We start from the raw sequence: 11005 nt of genomic DNA, 5'->3' as shown, positions 1-11005 counted from the left end.
CTCTAGGCTGTGGGTAACACACAGGAAACAGTTCCTCTTTAAATAAGATTCTTTAATCAATGCCAACATGGCAACTCACCCAGCTCAGACTCTCGGCTCTGCATGTTCCCCGTAAAACAAAAGTAGAAGAATAAAAATGTCCTGAAGCAAGGGGACTTAAATGTCACACATCAACAATACTATTACTATTGACGTGAGTGATAATTAAATAACAACTAGAAATACAAATAGTAATGCCTAACTCTGCACAGTGTAAAGCAAGGAAAGGGAAGGCACGTTTCTTTGTATGGCGCCTTTCAACGACAACAAGGAAACTCAAAGCGCTGTACATGAGACATAAAGATACAATAAATCAAAGAAACTGCAATTGGGGACCAGGCAGAGAAACGGATACGAGGAGCTTCCATGTGAGGAAGTAAGTGAAGTCTAAACATGTTTCTGCAGGTGTGACATGAAAACTAAAAGCTGTTGTCTGTTTGCCGTGATCCCATTTTCTTACAATGAACAATGTTTTTGAACACATCAGCTGATTAAATTCAAAATTAGCATCATAATAAGATGTGGGCAGTAACATCTTCTCTGATGCATTTGAATATGACAAGACAAAATGCTTTGACTTTGTTTTTCTTCTCCCCTCAGGGACACGGTGATCTCTCATCTCATCCCACGTCTCTAAAAGACTTGAACAATTGACTGTGCGTCATCATCAATGTAACAGGTGTCAGTTCATTCCTGCAGTTCTACATTTGGGATTTAGCAGCTCACTCCACCCACACTGTTCCCCTTGTTAATTATATTTTTCAAACAACTTGTTTAATTAGCAGACAGTCACTCCAGATTCAATGAGAGGTAAAAAAAAAAAAAAAAAAAACGAAAACGTGCGTGATCACCACAGAAGAAGAGCCGGTGCTGAGTCAGGACCTTACCATCTGGTGCCTCAGGGAACCTGCGTTCATCAGCGAATCTCTGTCCAACCAGGAGGAGAAAAACCAGTGATGGACGCCAATTACAGCCTCGGCCAAATTAGAGCTCCTAATTGCATAATATCCTCCTGTCTTTTTATAATCACCTTGTTTCGTCATTGCTGCTTCCTGCTGTGGTGACTGCTGTGGTGTTTCCGGGTAATTCTCTTCTCTTTTTAAGTATTTTTGGGACATTTTTCTGCCTCCATCAGATTCAGTGGGACTACAGCAGGACTAGCAGGAAAAGAGGGGAGGGAGAGACGGGGGCTGATTTCGAACATCTTCTGCATTTTAGGAAATACATTTATTTGCTTTCTTGCAGACTGTTACATCAGAAGACTGATACCACACCATGAAGCTACAGCCAGCAGCCAGTTAGATTAGCTCAGCATAAAGACAGGAAAGAGGGGCAAACAGCTAGCCCTGCCCCGTCTAAAGGTAACAAAAATTAGCCTACCAGCACCTCTAAAGCTCACTAATTAACAAGTTATATCTTGTTTGTTTAATCTGTACAAAAAACAAAGTATAAAGACTACATGTTGTGGTTTGTGGGGGTTGTCATGTGCCAGACTATTTCCTGGGTAGCTGCTTGTAGGGCATCCTCAAAATGACGACAAGACGCTGATCTGAGCAAAGAAATAGTCCCACATACAGCAGGCAGATTTTGTTACCATTTGGACAGAGTCAGGCTAGCTGTTTGCCCCTCTTTCCTGTCTTTATGCTAAGCTAACAAGCTGCTGGCTGTAGCTTCATATTTACCATACAGACGAGAGTGGTACACATTTTCTCATCTCAACTTTCAACTACAATTTGCATACAAAAAATTTAATGTAAAAAATAATTTTTCCTATATGAATAAAAAGCATTTTGTGTTGTCTTTTTGTTGTTGTTTGTTTCTTTTACAGTATGTGTTAACATATGCACAAACAGAAACAGCTCTAATGAGGCACGAGGGAGGAGGTTCACACTAAAGTAAAGTCAACTGAAGGAGAAATCTGGGTTTTTTTACACTTAACACCACAAAGTCTCACTCAAACAGGAACCTTTGAGCAAAGATTTACAAGAATCCACAAAATATAGCAACACATGTTAGACCAGAGAAAACCCAAGCTTAAACCACCCCCAACCTCCCATTCATAAAGAGAACAACTGTTAGTCCCCATTCATAAATCCAGTATGTCTGAATGTGAAAAGCCTTGATGGTGTGAAGTTTCTTTTCCTCACAAAGTTCAAACTAACTGCAGCTCTCACCACGAACGCAGTCTGACACCGTTAGAAATGAGCATCATTAGCAGTAAATGAGGTTTCTTGTTTTTGCCAAATAACAAGCTTAGCATGTGTCATCAATGTCAAACAGAATTCTCATTCTCAAATCATGTAACTTCTGTCACTTCCACCTCTGGTACTTGGAGGGTATTTTGAGCCGCTGCAGCTGGTTCTGAATTAGACTCACATGACAAGCCAGAGAGCAGATGCACTGAAAAAGAGAGTTAAAAAAACTAAACAAAAAAACTACTGTGAGTGTATGAGGAAACTATACTTCCTCTTAAGTGTGAAGGTTCTCTGGTCCGTTAAAAACGGGTGCACTTTGTGCCGGGACCAAACAACACTGCCGATTATTCTGCGACAAGGTAAATGCAAACTATTTCTTCTTATCTGTAGTAATGCATCTGCAGACTGGCTGATATTCTGAGTCGAGAGCAAATGCTTGTCAAAGCTAATCGCTATATGTTGTGGTAATAAAATGGTAGAAAAGATTTGCTGAGAAAGATGCTCAGAGATTACAGTGAAACAGAGTTTAACATCTCCATGAAGTGAAGAAGTCTTTAAAAAGTCAGATGCTTTTTAAATTCTTATTCAACTTTCACGTCAAAGTTTTACAGGCTGCACCTTGCTGACTGTAGTTGTGTACCGGCAATCGTGACTGTGTTTAATCTTAAATAGACCAGACCAGCACTGTGCACATAAACTACATTAACAGTCTTTAAAGTAGGTTAATGTGTAGGCTTATATGTGACTGTTTTCTCCTGCAGACAGGTTTAACATGGAAGCTTGCTGACACAGGGACTGATACTATGGTGCATTTACAAAGGAAACAAAGTTCACAGAAAGTAAAATTCAACAGTTAACTGAAAACAAGAAACAAAAATGTAATGCAAAGTTGAAACGGTATTTTTGGTGTCTGGTCAAAATGTTAATTTTATGTCAATTTCCCAGAACCCAAAGTGACGTCTTCAAATTGCTTGTTTTGTTCAACCAACGGTCAAAAATCTAAATGATTTTCAGTGTATTATCACACAAAGACATAAAAGACTGGCAAATCCTGACATGTGAAAAGCTGGAATTAAAAATGAAACAACTAATCGTCTATGACAACAGTTGCTGATGAAGTTTTCTCAGTCAACTAACTGATTAATCCAGTGTTTCAGTTCTAGTAAGAGTTACATAAGAATCATATCTGCTCATAAAATGAGACTACTTTTGTTTTTGCCTTTGCAGGATGCACAGTTTGTGTGCTGTGTTGCTTTGGGCCTTTCTGGTCCTCGGCCATTCTTCGTCTGCCTTAAATAAAGTGTGGGAAGAGTGGAAAATCAAACATCACAAGGTTTATGATAATCAGGTAGGATTGTGAAAACCTTCACTTCACTCTTTGAGACACACACACACACACAATCAGATCATTGAGTCAGTGTTTCTGTTTCAGACGGAGATCGTTTTCAGGAGAGCAGTGTGGGAGAAGAACATGCAGGTGGTGTTGAGACACAACCAGGAGGCCTCGACAGGAAAACACAACTTCACAATGGGACTCAATCATCTGGCTGACATGGTAGGAATCTGCTCCAAGCAAAGTTTGTGTTTTCAGTCTCTGAAGTACTGCAGGAAAAAAAAACCTCTGCAGCATAAAAGAAAAATAATCATCCAAGGCTGAAAAGAAATTAGGCTCACTGTCAAACAGAGGCTGTCCTACAAATGACAGCACTAAAGTGGAGGGCTCAGGCTTTGACCATGCCCCTGTTTAGGACAGAAATGTATAGGAGAGACCTCTGGTGGATACAAACTGCAGGACAAACATGGTCATAGCACTGAACTCCAGTCCTCATTATGTCACCTAACTGGCTCCTCTGCCTCCCAGGACCAGTGTTGACAAATGCTTGACATTAGAACCTGTGCATTCACACTCATTGACCTCTGCTGGTGCAAAACGGATGTCACTGACCAACACTGTTAATCTGAATTTAAGCATGCACCCTCTGTGGCTTAATTTCAACCCTAACCTATAGAGCAGCTCTAATCTTCCTTAATACAATCTGATTAATTTAATCCAGTATGGCTGGGCCAATCTGGACAATCGGGACAGTCCATCTGGGAAGGCTAATAAAGTTACATAAAAAGGAATATGTACATGCAAACTGGTATATAATGTCTGCAATATACAGAGCCACAGTACAACTGTGGTGCAAGTTATTTATATATCAATCTTGTTGTGTACCATTGTGGCAAATACAAAAAAAATCTGAACAGAATGCACGTACAGCAAAATTAAAGAAAATGCAATACAAAAACATGGCATCTGAAGGTAGATAAGCTGGAGGGGAAGGGCATTTATGAGGCTGCATTGGCCGATATTGTAAGGAGGAGAGTTTTTATTTCGAAAACGACAGGAAGCCTGAGCAGTGGAGCCCAGATGGGCATGACGTGTTGACTCTCTGCAGGACCCTGGCAGAAATGTTTAGGACACACTTGAGCTTTTGGACACCAGTCAGAAATCCCAAAGGACAGTGTGTTATAGTTGCCTTGGAGATAAATGAGGATAGCTGAATCTACTGCTCTTAACTTGTTAGAATAAAGATTTCACAGAGGTCAAATCTGTCACCGATTGTTGCCAGAGGAGGAGAGCAGGACTGTACAACAAAAAGTGAAAAAGGGGGAAGTAGTGAGACGCTAGACCTGGTGTGGCGTCATAATAAATACAATAAAAACATTTTATTGTGCTCTTTCTCCTAAAGAGAAACTTGTGGTCAATTTTATGATTTCTTGCTGGACACAGTGTGCAAATAAAAATGTTTTCCAAAGATGTGAGACTAAAAGTATTTCTAAATAGGGAAACAGTCCGGTGGGGTTCTGAGAGGGTGGAGGAACCAGCATCTCAAATGGTCATGAGCTCATTTAGTTCTCAAAGTGGAGCCGTTTTAGTATGAAAAACCTTTGAGGGGAACTTTCAGATTTCATATATTAACCAGCCCTCTTTCCTATTAAGACAGTTGAGGAAATCAATGAGAAGCTGAACGGCCTGAAGCTGGAGGAGCCTGTTCATTTTAGAAATGGCACTTTTAAGGAATTGAGTGGCTTATTGACACCTCAGAGTGTGGACTGGAGAAAGAAGGGCCTGGTCAGTCCAGTCCAAAACCAGGTAATCAGATTGTTCCAATTTCCTCAAATAGCTGATCTCACATTACTAATAGCTAACCAGTGGAAATAAACAGAATTTCTCTTCTTTTTAAAAAGGGGTTATGTGGGTCCTGCTGGGCCTTCAGCTCTTTGGGAGCTCTTGAGGGCCAGATGAAGAAGCGAACAGGTTCCCTTGTTCCCCTGAGCCCACAGAACTTGGTGGACTGCAGCACCAACGATGGAAACCACGGCTGCAAAGGAGGATACATCTCTAAATCCTACAGCTACATCATCCGCAACAAAGGCGTTGACTCAGAGAGCTTTTACCCCTACGAACACCAGGTCATCCTAATTTCCTTCTTAACTCCCTTCCTTTCTATACTTTTCTTTACTTCCCAACTTCCTTTTATTTCTTACTTATAAAACAAGGCCGTTTGTTTCTTTCAAGTATATAACAAATCAGGATACACAACCTCCTTAAAATGTGTTTTAAGACACCCCCCCCCCCCCAAAAAAAACAAAAAACACATAAAACATTCCTAATAGTTACCAGTTTGATTACATAGTGACACAATACATTTTATAAATCTCATTTCTATTTGTAGAACAGTGTATGTCGGTATTCTGTCAAGGGAAAGGCCGGCTACTGCTCTAACTTCCACATCCTCCCACAAGGAGATGAGAAGACGTTGCAGGCTGTAGTGGCATCAGTGGGACCAGTCGCTGTGGCCATAAACGCCATGCTGCCATCTTTTCATCTCTACAGAGGAGGTGAGGTTGGAGACTTCTGAATGTGGGGATTTAATTCAAAGAGAGGTCAACTGATGCATGATGGGTCTATACTGTCGCTCTGAATCCTAGATTTGGTTTGAGTCACACCTGAGAAAACTAAAAACTTTGGCGGTAGTGAATGAAAGCAGTTGTATGACATTTGTGTCAAGTTAAAAGGATAAAATGTACAGTATGGTATATTTTATACTTTGGTTGGCTTTGGTCAGGCTTTGTAGACATTCTGTTCCATTTATGTCGTGTAAAACCTTTCAAAAACTTTGGTTCATAAAAAGTACAACTGCTACTTAGGGACATTCCCGCTTAAATTGGTAGGACTTCCATTTGTTTCAGTATTAAATAAATGTGATAGTTCCTACCATTAAACAAATTCTTGATTGCACTTTTAAAATCGAATTAGATTCAATCTTTAGAGAGGTATAAGGGCAGCTTTGTGTGGCACTTGCATCAAATGTGATTTATTTTCAGCTTTGTAAAGGTGTTTATTGTTTTTTACCTAACAGACTGGAGTTGAAGTTAAAATAACCATACAAGGGAATTGTAATTATTATATAAGAAGTAATCCCACTGTCAGGGGATTCAAAGAGATTCCATTATTTTACATGTATATTCTCAACCACTATTATGAACCTTATGCATCTTTCAGGCTTATACAACGTACCTAACTGCAACCCAAAGTTCATAAATCACGCTGTCCTGGTTGTGGGCTACGGCACAGATGGAGGTCAAGACTTCTGGCTGGTGAAAAACAGGTGAATTTGTAGAAACTGTTGCCCCCCCCCCACCCCCCCACCCCACCTCTGAAAAGAAATGTAGGACTTTGTATGTGTGACCGATACTGTGTTTTTGTGATTCCAGTTGGGGAACTGCATGGGGAGAAGAAGGCTTCATTCGAATTGCCAGAAACAAGAATAATCTCTGTGGCATTGCCAGTTTTGCAATCTATCCTACACTGTGAAAATGGGACGCATCGTCCTGTATCATCTTGGTAGAATTGTTTTTTCGGCTTTAATAACAAAACTGCAGATGCTATTACTGCATCTGCTTTGGTAGCCTTTCTCACTGATGTTTTGATTTTTCAAATGAATGTCTCTCATCTTACATTCTCTGTCATTTTGAAAAAAAATGTTTGCTTTGTACTTTTAAACTTTCTTTTGTCATTTTATATATCATATAGGTTCTGCACTGTATTTTATTAATCTGATGTGTTTATTTAAATATTAATATTTAAATGTTGGCATAGCTTTAATCAAACTGACAATAATGGAAGAAAATGAAAAATATGCCCCTCCAGTGGAGAAAACGCAGTGCAGTGTCATATAGGATAAATGCTGAGGTAGCACTGTTGTGTTCATTAAATGATTTGTCACCATCAGCCTGTGCCTCATCTATCTTCTTTTCCCCTCACTGTTTTCGCCAACAAGTATGGTCATCTAAGCTTATTTTGAGAGTTTCTGGTGACATTTGTGCTTTAAAAAGGTCAGCAAAGTATTTTCAAATAGTATTTTTCAGTTTTTCTTCGGGGCTAGACGTCAGGGTTCAGCCTTGTGGAGCTTAATGAGTTTGAGCTCATTGTTTAGCTCTCAGGCCCACAACTTTACTGTTTTGGTTCACTCTCACCTCTCTCATTGTAGCAGTAGGCAGCTGTTTTCAGTGAAAAAGCTCTAAAAACCAACAGTAAACTTCCTGCTCAGCACCAAACATCAGACACACACAGTAAGCAACTAGCTGGTGAACACATTGGAGCATTTGGCAGCTTAAAAGCCAGATATTTCCCTCAGGAGTTGGTAGAGACAAAAACAGAGCTAAAAGAGAGTGGATATTGGACTTACATTCACCAGTTGGACAGAAACACGACTCCAAATGAATGATAATGTTGCTCGGAGCATAACTGGATGTTTAAGTATAATTTCAAATACATTAATTTCTCCATCTGTCAACTTTTTCCTTAACATGAAGATCACTCACAATATGTCTTCTCTGGTTTTCATGTACAAACATTTTACACATTATTTTTTTAATGTGTGGGTTTAGTCAGGTTTTATAGCCACTGATTAATTGATATCAGCTGGTGGTGTTTCAATGAGAGCTGCTACAGCTGTCCAATCACAGCACGAGCCAGGCTTTTAGTCTGATGTAGGACACTTATAAAACATCGGTTTCCAGTGGCTCCTATTTGAAGACAAGTTGTTCTCTTCCTAGATCCAGAGATGTTTTGGTGCCTGCTTTTCACCGTGGTGTGTGGATTTGCAGCTGCCGTTATCAGTTCAGAACTGGATCGACACTGGGAGCTATGGAAGAAGATGCATAACAAAGTCTATTCTCACCAGGTAAAACTAGGGTCTTAAATCAAGTCAACCTCGTCACTTTTAACTGTTTTTGTCTGTTTTGAATGGCCTAATGGTGAGTGAGTGTGTGAAGTATTTTGTGGACTTAGTTGTGAATTTAATTATTAGCCGGTAAACCCAAACTCAATTCACCTCATCTCAATTAATTTAAGTTGTCTTGTTTCTTTAATACCTCAATGTGTGTCTGTGTAAATGCAATACTTCTCTGTTTAGAAGAAATTTGATTCTCCTGTTAAGTATGCCTGAAATAAACTTTCATGTATCACATGTGGTTAACGTGAATGCTGTGTTTCCAGATTGAGGAGTTGGGTCGCAGGCGGATATGGGAAGAAAACTTGGAAATGATTAATGTCCATAACCTAGAAGCCTCTCTCGGCTTACACACCTATGAGCTGGCAATGAACCACCTGGGGGACCTGGTGAGTTGGTCCCAGCCATCTTTTCATTAAACCACTGTGTAGCCCCAATGCCAACAAATGCATGTGCATGGTTTTTTTTAAAAGGGCTACATGGATTATTTTCCAGTGCTTTGGGCTTACAAGTTGTCTCAAGTGACTGAAAACTACAAACATCTGTCCTACCTATTGAGAAGTGACTGGTAATGGGTTTTTGTTCTTCATTTGTAGACCATTGAGGAGGTCACTGGCATGCTGATGGGCACCATCGTGCCACCTGACCTGGAGAGGGGTCCTTCAAACACTGTCTGGCTCAACAGCTCCCTACCGCCATCGCTGGACTGGAGGGATGAAGGCCTGGTGACTGAGGTCAAAATGCAGGTGAGGTTGCTTTAGGTCACACCCTAAAGCATCAATACACTAACATAGAACATCTTGGTTGTCTTCCTAGCTGTAGTTTAAGAAGATCGAGTTAATTCATGTCCAACTTTGCTATCTTCGAGGGTTCTTGTGGCTCTTGTTGGGCCTTCAGTGCAGTGGGAGCTCTGGAAGGGCAACTCAAGAAGTCCACAGGTGTCCTGATGTCCCTCAGTCCTCAGAACTTGGTGGACTGCTCCCTAAAATACGGCAATCGCGGGTGCAACGGTGGCTTCATGGCAAATGCCTTCCAGTACGTCATTAAAAACCAAGGCATAGATTCTGATGCAGCCTACCCCTACATCGGCAAGGTGAGCTTCTGAGATGATGGTCAATTTCACGTCTACTGTGGTTAAACAACTTACTCCTGATAAAACAACTCCCCTGCACATCACTTTCTTTTCAGCGTGGTCAATGCAAGTATAACCCACAGTATCGGGCTGCTAACTGCTCAGACTACGCCTTCTTACCGAAGGGGGATGAATCCGCATTGAAAGCAGCTCTAGTTAACGTAGGCCCTATCTCAGTAGCAATTGATGCCTCCAGGCCCAAGTTTGTCTTCTACCGTCATGGTGAGTGGTTGCACCTCTTTAAAATAATACATAAGTTTAATCTTAGTTGGATGTGAGGAAGTGAGTTCTTTTTGGCTCTGCGTAAATGTCTGGTTTCAACCTGAGCTCAGTTTTGCTTTCTGCACCTGTTTGTGTGGCCCCACAGGTGTGTACAGGGACCGCTCGTGTACCCGCCATGTAAACCATGGAGTTCTAGTTGTGGGCTACGGTACAGAGAAAGGACACGACTACTGGCTGGTGAAAAACAGGTCAACAATTCTATTACCATGATTCCTTGTTTTATGTATGCATTGGTAGGTTTTTATGATCTAAATATCCTTCCATTGTAGTTGGGGTGTAAACTACGGAGATGAAGGCTACATAAAGATGGCTCGGAACAGACGCAACCAGTGTGGCATTGCTCTCTATGCTTGTTTCCCCATCATTTGATGAGCAGATAGCTCAATTTTTTGATGTACAGTTTGTTGGGGCATTATTTTAAATAAACAGTTTGATCCTTAACTTGTGGATTTTTTTTTTAATAGTGTATTAATTCCAGAGTTCATTAATGTATTCATTTCTGCCCAAAAGCCTTCCTACCCAAACAAATGACCTGAAGCTGCTAAATCAACTTTTTTTTTTTTTTTTTTTTTATATACTGGAACCTTGTGATGAGCGTCATGACTCAGGGACCCTGAGAGGAAAGTACTGCAGAAAGTCATTTAGCCTGTTAATGTAAGTGATGAAGGCCAGCCCAGTTTTTGGTTCTTCACTTCTTCCCCCTCTGAGAATGTAGATGTGCTTACAGGTTCATTAGCTATGTCTGGTGGGTTCTCACTAATGAGTAACGCATTTTGAAGCTCAACAAAAATAAACAAAATGCAACACAACCTGACTGCAGGAAGTAGCCTGCACAGACACCGGCATCTGTTGAGAAACTGCACTACAGATCCGTTGTTGCTTCACAGATAATCTTGTGAGGCAACAACATAACAGCACTTCTACAGCTTGTAGGCAGTCAGTGGGTTGAAGGAGGGAATATATTCTATTAACATAAGTTTGAAGAAAAACTGAATATAAATTGACTTCATGCTGTGTAATGCAAACCATGACATTGCTTTTTTTCTTCACATTTTATTTCCATTATTTATCAT

General features: G+C 40.5%; 2 protein-coding genes across 3 annotated transcripts; both read left to right on the top strand.

Annotated features, from left to right (window-relative positions):
* Positions 1 to 3462: 3462 nt before the first annotated feature.
* ctss1 (cathepsin S, ortholog 1) lies at positions 3463 to 7127 on the top strand. The gene is made up of 7 exons (XM_070921378.1): positions 3463 to 3582; positions 3667 to 3789; positions 5221 to 5373; positions 5469 to 5693; positions 5957 to 6122; positions 6787 to 6892; positions 6999 to 7127. Exons 1-7 carry the CDS (start codon positions 3463 to 3465, stop codon positions 7096 to 7098), a joined length of 993 nt encoding a protein of 330 aa, XP_070777479.1. The 3' UTR covers positions 7099 to 7127.
* Positions 7128 to 8350: 1223 nt separating this feature from the next.
* Positions 8351 to 10301, top strand: LOC139298674 (cathepsin S-like). Of its 2 annotated transcripts, XM_070921379.1 has the most exons (7): positions 8351 to 8470; positions 8785 to 8907; positions 9115 to 9264; positions 9387 to 9611; positions 9707 to 9872; positions 10018 to 10120; positions 10202 to 10301. In XM_070921379.1, the coding sequence occupies exons 1-7, from the start codon at positions 8351 to 8353 to the stop codon at positions 10299 to 10301; spliced, it is 987 nt and encodes a 328-aa protein (XP_070777480.1). The 2 variants fall into 2 exon arrangements, with proteins under 2 accessions (XP_070777480.1, XP_070777482.1); XM_070921381.1 differs by lacking the exon at positions 9115 to 9264.
* The last annotated feature ends 704 nt before the right edge of the window (positions 10302 to 11005 follow it).

Source organism: Enoplosus armatus, chromosome 16, assembly GCF_043641665.1.
Source record: "Enoplosus armatus isolate fEnoArm2 chromosome 16, fEnoArm2.hap1, whole genome shotgun sequence".
NCBI lineage: Eukaryota > Metazoa > Chordata > Actinopteri > Centrarchiformes > Enoplosidae > Enoplosus > Enoplosus armatus.
This window is presented reverse-complemented; position numbering and strand designations above follow the sequence as displayed.

Excerpts from the sequence above, each read along its gene's own strand:
- ctss1 (XM_070921378.1), top strand. The coding sequence starts at position 3,463 with ATGCACAGTTTGTGTGCTGTGTTGCTTTGGGCCTTTCTGGTCCTCGGC. Across the intron at positions 3,583-3,666 it reads ACAAGGTTTATGATAATCAG|ACGGAGATCGTTTTCAGGAG; the intron begins GTAGGATTGTGA and ends TTTCTGTTTCAG. Across the intron at positions 3,790-5,220 it reads TCAATCATCTGGCTGACATG|ACAGTTGAGGAAATCAATGA; the intron begins GTAGGAATCTGC and ends TTTCCTATTAAG.
- LOC139298674 (XM_070921379.1), top strand. The coding sequence starts at position 8,351 with ATGTTTTGGTGCCTGCTTTTCACCGTGGTGTGTGGATTTGCAGCTGCC. Across the intron at positions 8,471-8,784 it reads ACAAAGTCTATTCTCACCAG|ATTGAGGAGTTGGGTCGCAG; the intron begins GTAAAACTAGGG and ends CTGTGTTTCCAG. Across the intron at positions 9,612-9,706 it reads CCTACCCCTACATCGGCAAG|CGTGGTCAATGCAAGTATAA; the intron begins GTGAGCTTCTGA and ends CTTTCTTTTCAG.